Source organism: Rutilus rutilus (genome assembly GCF_951802725.1).
Source record: "Rutilus rutilus genome assembly, chromosome: 3".
NCBI lineage: Eukaryota > Metazoa > Chordata > Actinopteri > Cypriniformes > Leuciscidae > Rutilus > Rutilus rutilus.
In genome coordinates, this window is record NC_140211.1 from 38505779 (window position 1) to 38525892 (window position 20114).

At 37.8% G+C, this 20114-nt stretch overlaps 1 protein-coding gene across 1 annotated transcript in view; it reads right to left on the reverse strand.

The window, feature by feature from the left end:
* The window catches only part of rbpjb (recombination signal binding protein for immunoglobulin kappa J region b), a 57957-nt gene extending 48121 nt beyond the window's left edge, over positions 1–9836 (reverse strand). The window contains exon 1 of the mRNA XM_084403984.1: positions 9705–9836. Within this exon, the coding sequence (XP_084260110.1) occupies positions 9705–9724 (20 nt within the window). The 5' untranslated portion in view covers positions 9725–9836. The remainder of the gene's footprint in view (positions 1–9704) is intronic.
* Positions 9837–20114: the final 10278 nt, after the last annotated feature.

The window sequence follows — 20114 nt, forward strand, 5'->3', positions numbered from 1 at the left end:
CACTTGTGTTTCTTAATCATTGGGCCAATAGTTTCCCCTTTACAAAACATGGAAGTGCTTAAAATAACAGTTCTTCTTCATATAATATTTCTAGTTTTCATTCTGACTGATGGAAAGTGGACAGGATAGCGCATGAACAAGATTTAGGACAGGACACATAAAATGAGAAATTAATGCTTGTGGCAATGAAAGAATAAACATGAATCTATATTCTTAAAATGCTTCCTTTTTTTTTTAAAGTTATTAAGTTAATAACTTAAAGTTAATACAAGTTATTACATGGCATCACAATCAATAAAAATAAAAAAAAGTCAAATATGTCAAGACTACATCGTATTCTCATAAGCAATACACAACCGTCCAACAGTCTCTTATGCTCACCAAGGATGCATTTATTAGATTTTTTTTTTTTAAACAGACAGAAAAAAACAGTAATATTGTGAAATATTACAATTAAAAGTAACTGTCTATTTTAGTATATTTTAAAATGTAATTTATTCCTGAGATGGCAATGCTAAATTTTCAGCAACATTACTCCAGTCTTCAGTGTCACATGATCCTTCAGAAATGTTGAAAACAGTTGTGTTGCTTAATACAGGATACATTTTTTATCTCATTTATTCTTTCAAAAGAACAGCATCTTTTGGAAATAGAAATATTTTGTGACATTAATTGTAAATGACTTTACTGTCACTTTTGATAAATTTCACGCAACCTTGCTGAATAATTCGTGAAAATAAAATGAGCATGTGACCTCCAGCAATAAAGTCAATGTGATTATAAAAACACATAACCGCACTTTTTTTGTTTGAGGGACAAGTCCAAACTATTTTTGGTGGGAATCTGTTATTCAGAAGTTAACGGGGGGCTCAGGGAATCCAGTAAAGCACTAGTGATGTCAGACTGTGCCGTAATATTGCACGCATTTCAAATCTTCAGCTCAAGATGTGACTGTTGTGTGGGCTGACCAACACAATAGCTGTTTCCACAGACAGATGCGAGGAAAAAAAAAAAAAAAAAAAAAAACACTTCAAAAACTTTGCTCATGTTGCAATCTGTAGCTGGGTGAGGGGTTGTAAGGTCCAATAGACAGGAAGGTGTCGCAGTGATGTGTTGCCTACACATGTCAGCTCTAACTCACTGTCTGGTTTCTCTATGCGTGGTTGTATCAGCAGAGGAAACGCACACATTCAGAGCTACTCTTTGTTCCTCTTTCAGCTTCCTAACACTCGCTTTCCTTCACTCAAGTCCAATTCTGACTGAAGGAGCTCTTGAAAGGGACAATCCCACCTAATGTCACATACATCAATCCTTCTCTGACATCATCAAACAAATGAAGCCCTCAAGTTCATGTCCAAAAAAAAAAAAAAAAACTGACGTCTGGTATCGGATAATTGTATTTTTGTTTTTAACACTTTCAACTGAAAGAGGCAAGCTAATTCGAAAATTATAATTCACTACCTTCACACAAGATATATTATCGTCCGATACCGATATTTTTTTTAAATGCCTAATATCGGTCGATAATATATCGGCCTTGGCGAATTATCGGTCGGCCACTAAAAAATTATTCAAATTTGTCAGCAAAGGAAGAATCCCATCGTTGGCCAGAATGCCATGCGTTGTAAAGATTGTTTGGCCGATGTGTCAGGACTTTTAATTTGATGGCACTGAGAACGCAGAAACACGTGTTTCTGAAGGGTGCATTTGTAGCCTGAATATAAACATGTGTATTTTGTGATTGACAGTCCGTCAGTGCGAAATGAATGCGGACAGGAGATGCAAGATCGCTCAACTTTAAACCTTTGATTTCAAACTATGCTGCGCTTTGTCCAGTTGCCCAACATGTCATATTCAAGTCGTTTTCACTGTGTGCTTAGTGTAAAATTAGTGTCTTCTTGTCTTTATTTGAAGAAATACGATTCCCAGTGCGGCCTATACTGGATTACTGTGTGCCCAGTTGGTGACAGTGTTTACTTTCTTTCTTTTTTCTTTTGTAAAATTTCTTTATTTGTGAAAAATACTGTAATAGGATTACAGAATTAAGAAGTCTACATCTTTCTTACGTATATATCTGTTTATTTTTACAGATTTATTTATTTATTTAATTCTAAAATATAAAAAATGAAGTAAAATGATTTGCCATTTGCCACCAAAATTTTTTTTTGTTTCATAAAAATCATAATAGGAATTAAAAATGATATAGATCAGACTGCCATGTGTCATAAATCTTTGGAAAGCTGTCAACTAATAGAAAACAACAAAACAAAAGAGAGTGCAAGGGTCGCAATACCCAAAGTTACAACTTTTAACATATCACAGCACCATAGCAACAGTACTTATGGCGCAAGGTGGAAGAAAACAAAACAGCGAGACGCATTGTGATGGCAAAAGAAGTCTATCTGATGCATATGTAGAAACAATTAAAACCTTTTAAAATAGCACAGACAGAATGAGAGAAAGCATACTCTGTAAACTGCATTTTTGCTTATTAGGCTACTTGACAAAAACAGGAAATGGCATATTTTCACTTACAGCAGATGGTCCCAATTAAGTCTAACCACAACACAACATGGTGCGAAGATTTGAAAATAATCCTCAAAAACTGACATGATTTAGGCTTAGGTTTATAAAAAATATTACAAAACCGTTTGTTGTCAATAATAATAATAATAATTAGGCTACACGTTGGCAATTATCCGTGAATAACATCGGCCATGTATTTATGTTTTAGGACGTACTGAAGCATATAAAAAAAGACAAGACTGAGTTGCTGTTAGAATATTTCTAACAACCAAGAAATTGTCTCAAAGCAGTAAATTAAAAGAATGACCTGGTAATGAACTTATCAACGAAGCACTTCCACTTGCTCGTTTGACGACTCTGTCAAAGAAAGATTGTGTTTCTAAAGAACTGACTCCTCATGCAAGATGCAAGGTCATCCAGACCTTGCGATGTCATTCCTTTGCGGTCAACTCCCAAGTGCCAGCCACTTCAAGTGTCTCTTGTCATCCTCCTCAGATCCCTGAGGAACGGCGCTTAGCAGCCTAATAGATGTCCTTGTCCTGGAGAGATGCCGGCCAGGCTGCGCTCCACAGGCTCTCTAAATAGTGTATTTCTAAAGTAAAGTAAAGTACTACCCAGTAAAGACCTGGGTAGTGTAGCGGAACATAGAAATCCACATTGAAATTAGATGACAAGCTGATCAAATGGGGTTGTTGTTGTTTTTTTCCAATGTGGTTAGTGGAATGGAGGATCAAGATAACATTATAGGGGGAAATAAGAAGCTAAATATTAGGAATTCACACAAGCAGACTAACCAATTATTAGTGTCAGAATTATTATTAAATTTTTTTTAAGATCAATTTTATTCAGCATGGACACATTAAATTGATCAAAGTGACACTAAAGACTTTTAAATTGTTATAAAAATAACCGATTTCAAATAAATGCTGTTCTTTTGAACTTTCTACTCAAAGAATGCTGAAAAATGCATCAAACTTTCCACAAAAAAAATATTAAGCAGCACCACAATATTAGATTGATTTCTGAAGACTAAACAAATGAAAATTCAGCTTTGCCATCATATAGGGGTGAATACAATTTTGAAATATAAATAGAAAACATTGTACATTATTTCACAATATCATGATTTTTACTGTATTTTTTACCGTATCAAATAAATGCATCCTTGGGTTAGCATAAGAGGCTTTTAAAAAAACTAAAAAACATTAGAGATCTTACAGACCTCAAACTTTTAAACGGTACAAGGGGTGTAACAATATCCCACGTCACCATTCGATACATATCACGACACTGAACTCACGATACGATATTGTTGCGATACTCCAAGACATATGGTAAAAGGTTAACAAATATTCATGTTTCTGCTGAAAATACAGAATTATTTTAGACGAATATGCTTGCATTGTCACTGACTAGATATTTAATATATTTAAAGTATTTAAAATGATGTAGGCAACTTTTTACTGGTAACATAAGACATTGTCATATACATAAGACATTTGGCATTATCAGGACCCAGAAATATTACCCCCTTGCATAATTATACAATATATTTACCATTATATAGTAGATTAATGTTACCCTGGAAATCCAGAGTTCTCGCGAGAGCACAAGTTGAATTTGCTCAGCGAGTTACTCTGGCGTCGAGTAATGATGCTAATTAAATATGCCCTTGTATCCGAGCTGCACCAATCACATCGGGCTATCTGATATAGGCGGGCCAGAGGCGAGCTAAACAGGTGACGACAGGTGACAATGTTAGTAAACATTGCAAGATGGCTATGGATGAACACCAGTTGTTTGAAACGGCTTTGGCCGCTACAATGAACGAGTTAGACTTGGCTTTTTATCTAAGACGGCGCTCGAATCGCTCCTTTGCAAGAAGGGCGTTTTTGCTGTTTTGCTGACCGGATACGGCAAGAGTCTAATCTACCAGTTAGCTCTGCTGGTAGCTAAGCGTATGGGGCTTGTTGTGATTGGTCGTAGAGTGTTATCCAATTGCGTGCAGTGAGATTTTCAAATGCATGATTGGTGCCGTCCCTCGAGCTGGCCGATTTTCATTAGTCGATGCCAGACCATTAATCTTTCAGATTTAGGTCTGGATTTCCAGGCTAGATTAATGTAGTACTGACACTAAAACTCTGAAAACTTTTTCTTAGACAGTCATTTTTATTTTGGGTGAACTAGCCTATACACAAAACATATTGTCACTATCCACGATACATTGTTGCATTTTTGCAACAAATACTGAGACACATACTGAGACCCCTAATACTATATCAGTTTCAATAACAGATCACTATGTTTAAACTAAATTAATTTACATCAAAAAAACTTTATTTTTCCACTTCACACACTTAAAAAAAAAAAGTAATAATTTTTCTTATCAATTTATTTATCGATAAATTATCAAAAAAACAATCAGCGAATAAACAATCGGTGCATCTCTACTAAATAGCCCATTATTAGTCCATCAAACTGCTCTTTTATTTTGGGGGGTTATAAGTTCCAAAACATTCAAGAAATCTGAAATATATCAACAAGCGTCGCTGTCGCTGTGTTCAATTACAGGGCACACTCTTAAAAACAGCTGGACCACTAGAAAGTAAACACTGTCAATCAGTCACTCCACAGTGCTGAGGTCCTTCCCCAAGCCAAAACAAACAATTCATCAACGTGGGGCCATTTTCCTGTCATGGACAATCAGAGGCTTTTTTCTGTCTAGCTTTGTTTCTTTTTCATACAGAGGTTCATGAGGTCCTCAGACACGTTCATGCGTACCTCGCTGGTGATAAAACCTATTTTACCCTTGACCAGGCTATCAACGTTCCAGATTAAGCATTTGTCCAGAAACATTCATAACTTCAGGGTAAATTAACTCAGAAATCAAATACAAAACGGTCAAGGCAATCACTTCCATGTTTTCTGAATTAAACATCCTGGATGTTTGAAAAAAAAGAAGAAAAAAAACTGCTGACAGTGAAGAAAGCAAAGTTCCCTTGGCTATGCTGTAATCACAACCAACCGGCCAGTGCAAGAATGAGGAAATTCAAGAATAAAAGGGCACCACAAACACCGTAGCACTCGGGCTCTCTTTACCTCATACATTATCCATGCCAAGTCAAACACAATGGGGGATTGGGTGTTTTTTTTTTACCCAGTTTTTCATCAAACCACAACAGCAATTTTTTGGCTCTGTATGATAATGCCATTCAGATCCCTACTGACAAAGCTAAGACCATTTAAAATATTCCAAGCTCACACAAGTAAATGAGATCTCTTGCCAATGAAATCAAGACCTTTTTGGCAAAGAGATAAACCTACAAACAACATATATCCTTAAGCCAACTGACCAGTCAATAAAGAAAGAATGTTTCCAATGGTTTGAAACATTTCCAAAGTTTCATTCAGAGTGACAGCGGATCTTTTTCCACGATCATCAGACTGCACATAACAGTTATTGAATGCAACTCATGGCAAAGGACCAGAACTGATGCTGGGTGCCATGCAGACTCTGAGCCAAGCTAAATGACTTCGAAATTTGCCGTTTCATCCTCTAAGCTCCTGGTGTGAGCATTGAGGAAAGCCCCAGCAGTCTTCGTCACCTCAAATGACCGCATTTCAAACCGAGACCTTTGCAAATAGATGTGAGAACATGTGAAATGTACATGGGCAGCTGTCATAAAAAAAAAAATGATGCAACAGGCAAGTAAGTTACACTAAGTAGAGAACTTCCTTTTTTCCTTCCTTCATACACAAGATCTTGACCGAGTTGGACCGACCACTCATTTAAGGTTAGACTTAGACCACAATAATGATGGCAACTCTGCATTAAGGTGAGAATAGCATGCGCCATCCAGCTAACAATAACAAGCCTTTCTTTTAATGGCTTACCTTTGCTCATTTTCAAGGAAGGAAGCTAGACAGCAGGCATGCTCTCTTTTAGGCTACACACCATTTGATTTCTCCTCAGCTCAGACAGGTCACCGAAAGCACCTCCGCTCTTCCCTCAAAATCCCTTTGCTTTCTCCGAGTGTCTTGCCTGCATAATGGGTATAAGGGAAGGAGAGACGCCCCAGGGGAACAGGTCTTTCACGCACACACGTCTACCTGTTTACCAAGGCACACACCTTTCATTGTCCCAAGCGGACAGACTTTATTGTGTCATTATACACTACAGAAAGTGGCTACACTCCAAGTCTACATTGCATATGCTTTAGCAAAGAAAGAATAGAGAGAGAAATTGGTCTGTGTAATGTTAAGTAAAATCTTCTTCCCCTGGAGCGTGATACAGGCTGCATTGTGCTGGAGGTGATTCATGCTTTCATCATTCAAGGTGATGCTGGGATTGTTTTTCCTCCACACACACGAAAGATCTTTCTTAAACCAAGGAATTGATAGTTTCCAATGAGCACCAGAGCACATTTTCTGGCTAACCTTTCCAAAAGAAATAAAAACACAATGAAAGCACTATATATACATACATGCATACAAAAAAATTATATATATATATACACACTGAGGTTTTAAACTACTCTTTTATTTAGCCAATTTTTTTTTTTTCTTGAAAAGGCAGTTTTTGAAAACCATATAAAACCAACATAAATACAAAGAGTACCTTTGAAGAATTAGGCACATGTTTTAAACTAGATTTTCCCTTCCTTTTATGTATTTATTTATTATTTTGAGTGTTTTATTTTAAGACCCATTAGTGACAGAGGATGGTGCAAAGTTCAAACATAAAATCTCTACATATCCAGCAAACAGTGTCTTACTGACTGATGATTTATCTACACAATACAGTGGCATTTCTCAAATCGAAACTAACTCCACTACTATCGAAACGGCGCTAAACTGATACGTAAGTTGGTACCAGGTGTAAACAAGGATTGAGAAGGATTACTCATGCTTCACACTGAACGAGCAACCGATTGTGTTAGCACACCCACCAGACCCGTAGTCATTAGGCTATAGCACCAGCCTCACGTGAGAAGCCCAAGCTTTATCAGGTCAAACAGGGAGCACCACACAAAAGGCTGTGTGCAGTGAACTGTAAAAGACTCGAATCGCTGCAGCCACTGGCATGATGATGCCCTCACACATGCTAACAAACATGCCATCTCTAATTTCATTGGTGGACATCAGCTGGACAGGTGGCCAGTCAACCAGTCGTTGTCAAAACAGCGGCGGTTCAGGTCCGCTGGAAAGCCCCCAAATAAACAGTCTGCCACCACCTCCGCCCCTCGCTCTCTCGCCAAAAAAAGGAAGAGAAAAAAAAAAACCCAGCCAGGGGATGTCTGTCACCTACTTGGCTGTCTACAAAGATGATGAAAGGTACCAGAGACTCTATTATATATATATATATATATATATATATATATATATACACACACACATATATGTTTTTATATACATACAATTCCCTGTGTGACAAAATGTAGTTGACGGGTGCTTTGGTGAGTATCTTTTTGACATGAACGTATCGACTAAAAAATACCTCATAATTTCTACATCAACATGGCAGCATAAGATTACAGCATAATAATAATATAGTGAATATAAAAAACTATTAACAACAGTTACAATAATAATTGAATGGAAAATAGACACTGCAATATATCACTTAACATGTCTAATTTCTCCCCCACTAGTGTCACGAAAAAGAATACCAAAAATGACTGTTTTCAAACAGGTTTCCCCAAACGCTTCCCCCCCTCTGTCATTGGTTGATCGAACAAATTGTCTCAAATGCACAGCACTGAACCAATATTGCTGTCTCAGGCTGGACATTTACACTTTTCAGGGAAATCAATAGAAAAGCGTAAGGGCTGTTCCCACCAGGAAACTACAATGATATTGATAACTATAACGTTTACATAATCGTTCTAATTCTGTGAGAACATGGAAGTCCACACCACAGCTATATCAATACAGGAAATCTCTTTCACTTTTTTTTTTTTTTTCAGGTGATGAAAGATAAAAACATTGACAGCCAATCAGAATGTACCCAAGCTTGTGCATAGCAATTATAATAAACAGAACGTTGCTGTGGACGCTAAAATAGGTATCTTTATTATTGTACTATTGGATGGGCCTTATAGTTAACTAAGTGGGATAGGAGAAATATTTTGAAGTATTACGAAAATAAATACTTTCTACTAAGTTGTCATTCACAAACAAATGACTCCAATAAGTTGTTTCTTTTAAGGAACCGTTCAGACTCAGAAGTTACCAGTGTGAATCGGTCTAACGAATCGACTACTGAATCAATATCGATTCGCTTATTGAACAACACGCTATTTTAAGTGATGTACATCTCGAAACGATTAATATCTGCAACAAAAAAAAAGTAATTATATTTTAATTCGAATATGTATATATAATTAATAATATATCTAGTGAAGGGTTTACTGTCGGTCATTATCACACATAATTTGTTCACCGATGTCCCAAAGTGGCACAAGCGAAACACTGCCATGCAAAAGGGTCCTAAACGTTTCCATGCTTCTTTTTCCAGTCTGTGAGCTTCAATGTCCTTAGTTGCACTTGCCATTAAATAATCATTCGTCTGCACCGAGTGAGCGACAGCAGAGCCAGCGGCTCTGTTTAGTAAACAACACTTCACAATCGAGCACATTTCCCCGCAGACAATCAATAAAAACACATCTGACCAACGACAGAGCAACAAAAGCACACATTCAGAGGGGAGGTGTTTTCCACTCCAATCCCAAACGAAACCAAGCCTGAAACAAAGCCACTGTACTGCATTACTATAACCATACAATGTGGCTCTACACCATGTGTACTGGGGGCATTCCGTTAATGGGGATTTCCTTATACAGAGATGTATAATAAAAAAAATCCAAATTATATTTCGGGACGTTGTGTGGTTAGAAAGACTACACAAAACGGTCTGGCTGGCTCTCCATGCATTGCAGACGCACCGCGACGGGGCTCAATGCAACAACCCCACAACACACGCGCACTACACTCAAAATATAAAAACACACACTCTACATGCTCTTATAAAGAGGCTGAGCGCTATCATTCACAGTGGAAAGACGGTAAACGTCCATAACGGAAAAGAAACCCGCCATGTCTTCACTAAACCCGTTAATTTAAGAGAAAGTGTGTAAGAAGAGCTAAACTCCTGCAGCAGTCCTGAATCTCAGACTTACCCTGTCACAACAGGCGCCATCTTCCACAAACTCTCACCAAAACTCCAAGACTCGCGAGATTCTCTCCCAGACCCTACCAGCCGCCGAGACAACAGAAGCAGACTGGAGATTGAAGGAGCGAGGGAGAGAGAGAAAGGGGGCGGGTGACGAGGACAGTGGAAGGGGGGCAGGGTGAGTGAAAGAAAAGGGCAGACACCACAACAACAGGCGTGGGAAACTCTTCTGATCTCGCGAGAGGAGGAAAACTCTCATCATACAGCTCAGTGAGCGAGGCTCGTGTTATCGCGAGATTGGTGCGAGGCGCCGCGGATGGATGTTTTACGGAGCCGAAACACTGTTTACAAGCTCGTAAATAACCTCTTCGGGCGGAATTGGCAAGGTATTTTGACGTGAAGGCTTGAGATTTCCCAGGCTCTGGGTCTGATAAGGTTTGCTCGCAAGATACTTATTTAGTTATGGAGCTTGCTATCAAGCCATGGAAATGACTATACAGTGTACAGAAATAGTCACATACAATGTATTCTAAAGGGGGGGTTCAATCTATTAGACCCTGGTGCGTCAAAAATTATTAAATGCCCATGAGGATGCAAAAAGGAAATTACAAAATTAAAGTGTGAAAAGCTCATTTGGTCAGCAGGGTCACACAAAAAAAAGTTGAGAAGAAAAATATATGACCTGCAAAAGACTTTAAGAATTAGGGGGACCAATTAGGTGTGAAACCATCAGGAAGCCTTTAGTCTCCAGTGCCTCCATTTTCCAGAACTGCAACCTGCTTGGAGTCTCCTGAAGCACAAGGTGTCAGGAAATCAGAGACTTTGCTAAGGTAAATAATCCTGAAACATGACCCCCACTTAATAAGAATCGTGGGCTGAAGTGTTGTGAAATGCGTGAAGAATGATTTTTTTTAAAGCTTTATAGACAGAAAGGTTGAGAGAGGCTCTTAAGGGACCAGCACCACTTCCTCTTGTACCACTGTTTGAAGAATTCATCTTCCAGAATCTAACAGTAAGCTTTGGGAGTTGATTTTAAGTCCATCTCCTACCCTGAAAGGTGCGTCTTGCTCATTGTTAGTAGCAGCTCACAGCATGACTCCCTCGACACCCCTGCTGTTGTCTGACTTGAACTGGTGCTGGTCCCTCAAGATTCACTCTCAACCTATCTGTCCATTTAAAAAAAAAAAAATCAGTCTTTGTCTATTTCTTGACATATTTCAGCTTGTGATTCTTATAGGGTTATGTTTCAGGATTCCTTGGCTTAGCAAAGTCTCTGAGAACCTGATACCTTGTACTTCTGGAGACTCCAGGTTTGCAGTTCTGAAAAATGGTGGCACTGGAGACTTTAATTAAGGTGAAGAATTAAGTCTGAAACCACCAGGACATGCAGTTAACATGCATCTTTTCTTCTCAGCCTGTTTTTTTGTGACCATGCTGACACAATTGCTGAGCATTTCGCTGTTAAATGGTCACGCCATCATTAAAAAAATGTATTTAAAAAAAAAATTCTCATGGGCATTTCATAAATTGACTTGCCTAATAATTTTGCACATCTGAATATTAGGCGTTTTTCACTTTAAGCCCTCATCAATAATTACATAGCCTATTAATGATTATATTCAATCATAATAGTAATTATTAAGATTGATTTGATGTGGTTTTCAATTGGTAAAATCTGCTTGGAAAAAAAGACTATCACAATATTAACTTGCCTTATAATTATGTATGCACTGTAAATATATTACTGTGCTGTACTAGATGTATAATATATTTAGATATTTATTAATTTTAATTGATTCAATTCAGTTTATTTGCTTAATCTTGTATTTATTTGATTTATTTAATATTAGTCCTTATTGAATCTTAATTTTTATTTTTTTATTTTTTTACGCTGTTTCTTTACACTTTTCCACGGACCGCTTAGGACTCCCTTGCGGCCTCCTGGGGGTCCCTGGACCCTTATTTGAAAACCCCTGTTCTAAACAATAGAAAATAACTAAATATAAGTACTAAATACCAGAATCTTTTACATGATTCCAGTGTTTTAGGAATAGTTTTGTCATCAGTTTCTCACCTTCTTATTTCCTGTACTGTCTTTCTTTCATGGCATAGCTAGCAGAACGTGCTTACTGCTCTTTTACTAAGAATGAAAGTAAATGCTGGCCATGGCTGTAAAGCAGGAAATTCATTGATTAGCCTGAATCTCTGTCCGTTCCTTGCACAAAAGGTGTAAAAAGGACTTTGGTTTATAATCAATGAGATTTGCCACCTGCAGGTGAATGAGGTGTTGATAGCTGACAAGTCGGACAAGTTCGATTTCCCGCAGTGACTCCCGTGTTTTATTTGCTTTCTTTATTGCAGACGAAGTGGATTAGATGTAATTTTTCTCCGATAAACAGACATCTAAATTTTACATGTAGCAACCAGAAACACTTTTCATTCAATAGGTTAGTTAGAAGCGTTCCTGTGTCTATGACCAATTGTGAAACAGCTGTGACCAATTTGCCAAAATGTAAAAATAGTTACAAATTTCCATGAGAGTTTGTAGAATGGACCACTTTGGTGTTTTATTTTTATTTTATTTTTTTATTGTTTGGTGTTGACAGCCCATTTGAGTTGAGAGATGGTTGCTCAGACGTTCTGCTAAACATCTCTTTCAGTGGGAAGATATATACAGGAACACCATGAGGGTGAGAAATGACTGACATTTGGGTGAACTATTCCTTTAAAATACTGTTTGTCTAACATCCTATCACCTTTCTTTATAACCCTGCTGTTCTGAAGCTGAATTCATCTTTATCACCCGACTATTTCATGATCTCGATTTCGTAAGAATTGGTACGATTTGTATGGAAATGTCTGGCTATTAGAAAGCACGTAAGCAAAAAAGATGATACAAATTAATCACCAATTTGCCCAATCCTAAAATATGCCTTTAAAATACTGTTTTTCAAACATCCCATCACCTTTCTTTATAACCCTGTTGTGCTGAAGCTGAATTCAACTTTATCACCCCACTATTTTATGATCTCGATTTCGTAAGAATTGGTATGATTTGTATGGAAATGTCTGGGTATTAGAAAACACGTAAGCATGAAGGTCCACCCATAAACCTAACCATCACTGGAGCACAAGATTGTATGAAAACGTGCAAAAAAAGATGATACAAATGAATCACTAATTTGCCCAATACTAAACTATGCCTTTAAAATACTGTTTTTCAAACATCCTTTCTTTATAATCCTGTAGTTCTGAAGCTAGAATTCCTCTTTATCACCTGATTATTTCATGATCTCAAAACACACTTGACGGCTCATCTGATGCCTTTTGTGCTGCTTGGCTGTGAGATGTGTGAACTGTTCAGGAATATTAAATAGCAGTCTGACTCAAACTCAGGAATCTCACACCTGACCTCAAACTGACTTTAATCCACAGTTTTCCAATCTTTCAGAAGTATTATTGATTTTTATTTGTCTGACAAGACAGTGAGCGAGAGTGGAGGAGGACAGAGAGGAAAAGGCGCATAATAAAGAAAGAAAATGTGAGAAGCAAGATAGTGGAAAAGAGCGACACGAGTACTATCACAGCAGAGAAAAAGAGATTGGGGATTTAAAAAAAACAGGTTACACACAATCTGGCACTGAGCCTTCAGCCAAAGGATTCAAGGGAGGAAGCCTCATGCACCAAAGCCATTTTTCCATTCCTTTCCCCCGTCTTTTTTTACGATCTGAGTAAGTAACCTCCAGTTACTCTTAGAGTTTTATAAAAACTGTAAAGTTTCCGAAATCTTTTACAGATGAAACCAGTAAATGACTGCAGAGGTGCAAGTGTTTGAGGGCTTCACAACCATTGTAACAAAAGCCTCGAGATATGTGAAATTATGATAGGGAGTGAGTGTTTCCAAGTTTAACTATTGGTTTTAAACTTTGACCCCAACGTGTTATAAAACTAATAACATGTTTTATGGACGCACACAAATATGATTTAACGTTTCCTTTAGGAATCCCCATAACTCTTTCCTCTTCCTGTGCACACCGTAGGCTGTCCAGCCTTGCCTGAGAGTTTGTTGGAAAAGTCTTTGAGACTTTGCCAAAGTTTGCCCTAAGTAACAACTATTATTTTTATCGCTATTAAAACATCGTTCATTTTAATGTGTTTGCATAGCTCAACAGTTTCACCATCTCTTTTCTATTCTTTCTCAATCCATATGGTGTTGATTTATAATTTCACTTCACTTTTTTCTCCCTCACTTTTTCTTCCTCCCTCTCCGGTATTGTTCTATCATCTGTCTTGCAGGTCCCAAGTGATTATTTTCAATGAAAGAGACCCATCTCAGGAGCTCGATGAAGCAGACAGCATGTGCCGCCAATTCAAGCAATCACGACTAAACCACAAGTGTGCCGCCCGTAAATCCAGCGTTGATGACTGCCTGTGTGTTTTGCCAAGAGAAAGACTGGTCTCCAAAGGCAAGTCTCACTCCAGCCCCACAACCAGATGATACCTTATAACCACAGACCTGTATAGTGTGTGGATTAAGGCCTAGGCCTTACGGATTTTCAATATTCACTTAGTACACACTCATCATAGTGGAAACAGCCCTCTGAGCAGTCACTGAGGAGGGAGAAACTTGATAGGAGAGACAAATTCAGCTGTCCCAATGTGGGTAATGTGGAGAGTCACATTCTTAATGCAGAGAGGGATATCATTTGCACACCAAAGTTATATTTTGCTTTCTTTTTGGTGTTATTTGAATTGTGGTGCAAACTATTGGACCAACCCGATCCTCTCGGCAATTCGTACGTATGTTACGAGGTGGCTAATTCGTACGAATTTGTATGATTTTTGCTAAATCGTACATATTTTACGAGTTGCCCAATTCGTATGAATTCGTACGAATTACCTACCCCTGACCCCGCCCCTAAACCTACCCATCACTGGGGTTTAGACAAATCATACGAATTCGTACGAATTGGTCGCGATATAGCGTTGGATGGACCAACTTCTCCAAACGCACACACACACACACATGGGTTTCCATGTTTTATGGCGACTTACAGACATAATGATTTGTATACTCTACAAAATGTATATTCTATCCCCTAACCCTGCTCCTACTCCTAAACACAACCCTTACAGAAAACTTTCTGCATTTTTTCATTTTCAACAAACATCATTTACTAGCTGTTTTCCTCATGGGGACCAAAAAAAAAAGTTCCAACAAGCTCAAAAATTACTATCCATACCAGTAACCTACACTGTAAAAAAAATCCCGTTGTTTTTACGGAAAAAAACTGGCAGCTGTGGTTACCAGAACAATACTGTAAAAAACACATCACACCGTAAACATACCTACGGAGTTACATGTAAATTTAACATTTTAAAAATGTATATTTAACATTGGATTTTAGTAATATGATATAATGTTAAATTACCGACCTATTGAAGTATTAATATCTGTTTTGTACCATAGTATTACACTGACAAACCAATAATATCAGCAGTAATGAGAGTTACATGATTAATCAAAGCTCATCACAAGTAGTTCTTCCACAAAAAAGTTCATATAAATATCTATAGAACCTGCACAGTGTCATTCACACAAACATTAAACACCAGCATGGTAACACACATGAAATTTAAAAAATACAATAAACATTAATTTAACAACATTAAATGTAACATAAAACCCTAATGTACATAACTGATTATAAAACAACTAAGAAAACTATGACGAAACATAGTTATTTCAGCAAAAATACATCAAATGTGAAGTGTCACGCAGGGAATTGTGGGAATGTCAATTTACATTTTTTCACTGTAAATTATACAATGACTTGTTAGTTTTTACTTCCAAAAACTGTCAATTTAACGGTATTTTACAGTAAAATGACATTAAAAGTACCATTAGATCTATCACAGTTATTTACCGTATATAGTACGGAAACTTTCTGTTAACCAATTAACAGTTTTTCACTGTAGCATTTTTACAGTCTTTTACTGTTAAAATTACAGTAATTTTTTACAGTGTAGGGTTTACGAGGACCACACACACACACACACACCATGAGGAAAATCGGCAGCATTTCAAAAGTGAGGGTGCTTTGGGTAATTTGATAATATTTCTGTATCTGATAATGAATGCCAACGGGCATCACAAGACACCACTGACATTTTGCAGGGCTGGACTGACCTGTAGTTCAAGCAGTCAGCTGTATGAGTGTGTTCGCCTCGGGGGGCACAAACACACATGCATACACCACAAAACACTAGGGAAAAAAGCCACAAGAAATAGGCAGTTTGACAAATGGAGAGTCATCTTCAAAAGAACCAGGCGTCGCTGGCTTGACAAGCAGCCATGGCCCAAATCAGTGCCTTTCTCTCTCTAAAGTGAGAGGCGAATGGAAAATCCATTGTAGTAGGTCCGAGAACAGCTTAAAAACAGTTTAGTGAGTCTCAAGTGAAATTAAAAGATGAGTTTAAGGCTCTGGGCTTTGAGTGTCATTCCCGAGTGCACATCCATGAATGTGAATTTGGAATATTACCTCTTTTAGTGGGAGTATATGAGCTAAGATGACGGCATCTGAGGAGAATTTCACACACACACAAATCATTATCCTATTTAATGGGTGCTCGACATTTCAAAATATCTCATGAAACCAAAAGATTAATAAACTGGCAAGTATTAAGCCCATAATCAGAAGTCTGGTTTTCCGCTTTTAGTTACAGAGAGTAAAAGGCAGTTGTTGTAGCAAATATATAAGTTAATGACTGAATTTCAGTGAGTTCAGCTTTAGCCTTGAGCTGTTAGATGCACAAACGTGAGAAATTCAGCATGGGACACTTCTCAAAATAATGTGGCAAAGAGGAAAGACACAAGGCCAGTGTGCAACTTCAACCCTATTTGATCCAAAAAAGATTGCGATCAAAGAAACAAAATGTGAACACTTTATAGCTTTTTATTTACACCATCAAAATATCCTGTTAAATTTACTGTAAAATATTGAGACAATGTTGTTGGTATGAAGGGAAGGCATATTAGTTCCTATATGTTTTGCAACTTGTTATATCCATATTTCATTACGTGATATAATGTTAATAAGCCTACTTTTACCTTACAACTACCAAAATCTACTTTGACCTTAAAATTTAAGGATAACCAAAATAATAATGCAGGTAATAAAATAGAAAGTCTCACAATGAGTTCATAAGTGGCCTGTCCATAAAACATGACCAATATTTATCGATGCACAGGGTCATGCAAACAAAGACCAAACACTACCATCATGGTTGACATTAAAATAATGCAATGAACATTAACTAACATGAAAATGGAACACAAAACACTCTAATGTACATTACTGATCAAAAAAATAACTATTTAAATACAATATAATCATATGTAATGCGTCACACACAGAGTTCTGGGAATGTCCTGTGTTTTTTTACCGTAAATTACACAATAATTCATAATTTCAAAAATCATTAATTTGACATTACTTTAGGAATATTACATGCAACACTTAACGCCTTGTTAAACCATTTACAAATGTTCACTGGTAAGGTAACTTATGGTTAACCAATTAGGTTTTTTCTATAGCATTTATACAGCTTTTTCTTTAAAAATAACAAACTTTTTTTGTTTTTTTACAGTGGTTGGACATGCATGGTTAGCAAATGTTGAATCTGACAAGAACTGAAAACTGGCTTGCCTAAAAATGTCATGGCATTTTATTAGTCTCCATCTGTAATGTGTTTGGATTGGTTCTTCTTTCTATGGTGGATTAATCTGTTCTGCTTTTGTCCTTATCTTTAAATGATCTGTAACACTTTCCACTTTAAATGAGGAAGCCAATAGCTTAAAGGACCTTTATTGTGGCCATGAAGAGTTGATGATCTGACTTCATTTACAGCCAGTTCAGACATTCAAGAAGGTCCTGGTTGTTTATTTAGGAAATCCCAGTTCGTCTCTGCCTTGCTGGAAATGTTTTGTTTTTTAAAAACCTTTCCATGGCTCTAAAGGACCAATGTTGTTCAGATATCATTATGGTCTATGTAAAAGATTGTGCAGTCTATACAACAATTTTTCTTTATAATTGTGACTACTAGCTGACTATTCATTATTCCAAAATCATGAAGGAACTGAATCCAAACATGTGGCGACGTGTACATTGATGTTCACTTGGGGTAACGTCATGCTCTAGAAAATACACGCATGTGCAGCAATAATACAGTCTAACATTTAGATGTTTTCAATCTCATTTATTTATTTCTGAAAACCACTGTGAATGGAATTGTGTTTGTCATCAGGATGCGGTTTGAACATCAGGGCTTAATATGCAGTATTGTGGTCAGTGCAGCTCGAATCTGTGTATTTGCATGGTTACTGTGTCAGTCAGATGAAAAAAATATAAGCCATAGAGTTGAACGATGTATCAGAACTGGCCTGATTTTACATCTTGGAGATGCAGTGTCTCAGCATGTCTTGTTAAGGCTTGCACAGACGTCTTGAGACTCTGTCTGCTTCGCACAGAAGTAACAATGGTGTGAACATATAACTGTGCACTGCAAGCTTTATTCTGTCGTGTTCCAGTAATTAAAACAGGCTCACACAGGCCTCTTGTCATCTGTTTAACTTTGCAGCAAGGCCAGTGTCATATCAAGCTGCGAAGCACACGGATGCCTTTAACATTGACGGCATAATCACATAGTCTACATGGAGATGAAACCCAGCATTTATGATACTTCATTAAAAATATGTACTCAGTTATTATCCCCCTCATAAAGGCCCATCTATCTTTCTTTAAATGGAAAACATAAGTTAAAAACTCTTTAAAAAAGGTCTTTAAGTTAATTAAAATGCTGGTCTGTAATACATATAATCCTAAAAACTGAGTACATTTTTTATTTAGCAATGGTGCATTGACTGTACAAAAACACACGAGATAAACAGAACTAAACAGAGCGCACATACAGTAATATCTAAAAAGGACAACACCAGACTAAGGCCCTGTTAACACCTGTATTAAGATGCGTTTTGATCAATTGGATGATCACAAGTAGACGAGGAAAACATTCCCGTTTACACTTGGTGTTACCGTGTTTTAATTTCCTTAGTCAACTTTCGACAACTTCTGCCTTGATTTCTTCGAGGGGAGGATCTATGGGTGGGCAAATTACATATGAACACACCGAAGACAACGGAAAAACATACCGAGAGCAGCAGCTTTGGTTTCTGCTCTGACAGACGCAAGATCACGCCGAACGCGTGAGAACATTGTGCTTGGTACGTTTTTTGTCAAAGTTTGGTCTCCAGCCGACAAAGTTTAGATCCCATCTGGCTAGAGCGCTTCCCATAATGTTTACGCATTAGGTCAGTAGGCGAAGAGTGTGGCTGTTTGAACACATTCGACCACGAATGTCTACACTACGAAAGCAATCCGGTCAAATGCGTTTTCGACTACCTCTGGAAGTGGTCGAAACGTTTTAGACCCTGTTTACACTTGTATTTAGCCTTGTCAACTTGTGATCCGGTCAACCAAAACGCATCTTAATACCAGGTGTAAACAGGGCCCAAGACCATGAAAAACATTGGGGATGGATACTGCGTTCACGTCATGCTGTAATTACCGTAAATAAAGCTCCGAATGATTTCGAATGGCTCTCGCGGTATATTTGATGTGATACATCGATCGGTCTGCACTGCGCCTAACACACAAGTCTGCAGTGGTCAGATGCTACAGCCGCATAGCTCTCTCGGTACAAGTCATAGCTCTCATAAAATTAAGAGTTGGGGTGGGGAACGAGACGAGCCAAAAGGACTTGTCAAAACCTTGACCCAGATCTCCCAAATGAAATGCATAACCAACATCTCAGCTATAGCAAGACCTATACTCAATTTACCACATTCTGTTACAATTTGCTTGTCTTTCACACTTGACATGCCTTGCATTCGCATGTGCCTCATATTGCTCTGTTTTTCTCCCAGAAGTCCACACACACACACACACACACACACACACACATTCTTGTACATCTATCTTTATGAGGACATTCATTGACACAATGCAATCTCTAGCCGCTTACCCTAACCTTACCCATCACAACTAAGTGCCTAACCCGAACCCTTACCCTAAACCTGCCCTTAACCTTATTATAACCTTATCCCTAAAACCAAGTCTTGACCCTCAAACAGGCCTTTAAAGGGGTCTCAGAAAGTGAGGACCGGCCAAAATGTCCTCACTTTACTCTCTTTGTCCTCATTCCAATGGTCTAAAACTCAAACTGGTCCTCACAAAGATAGTTGTACAAGTACACACACACACACACACACACAGCACATACTGTGTGTGAAGACCTTGACCCTGCTGTTGGACAGGAAGAGCTGTAATGATTATGATCGCTGTCCTTGTCTATGAGC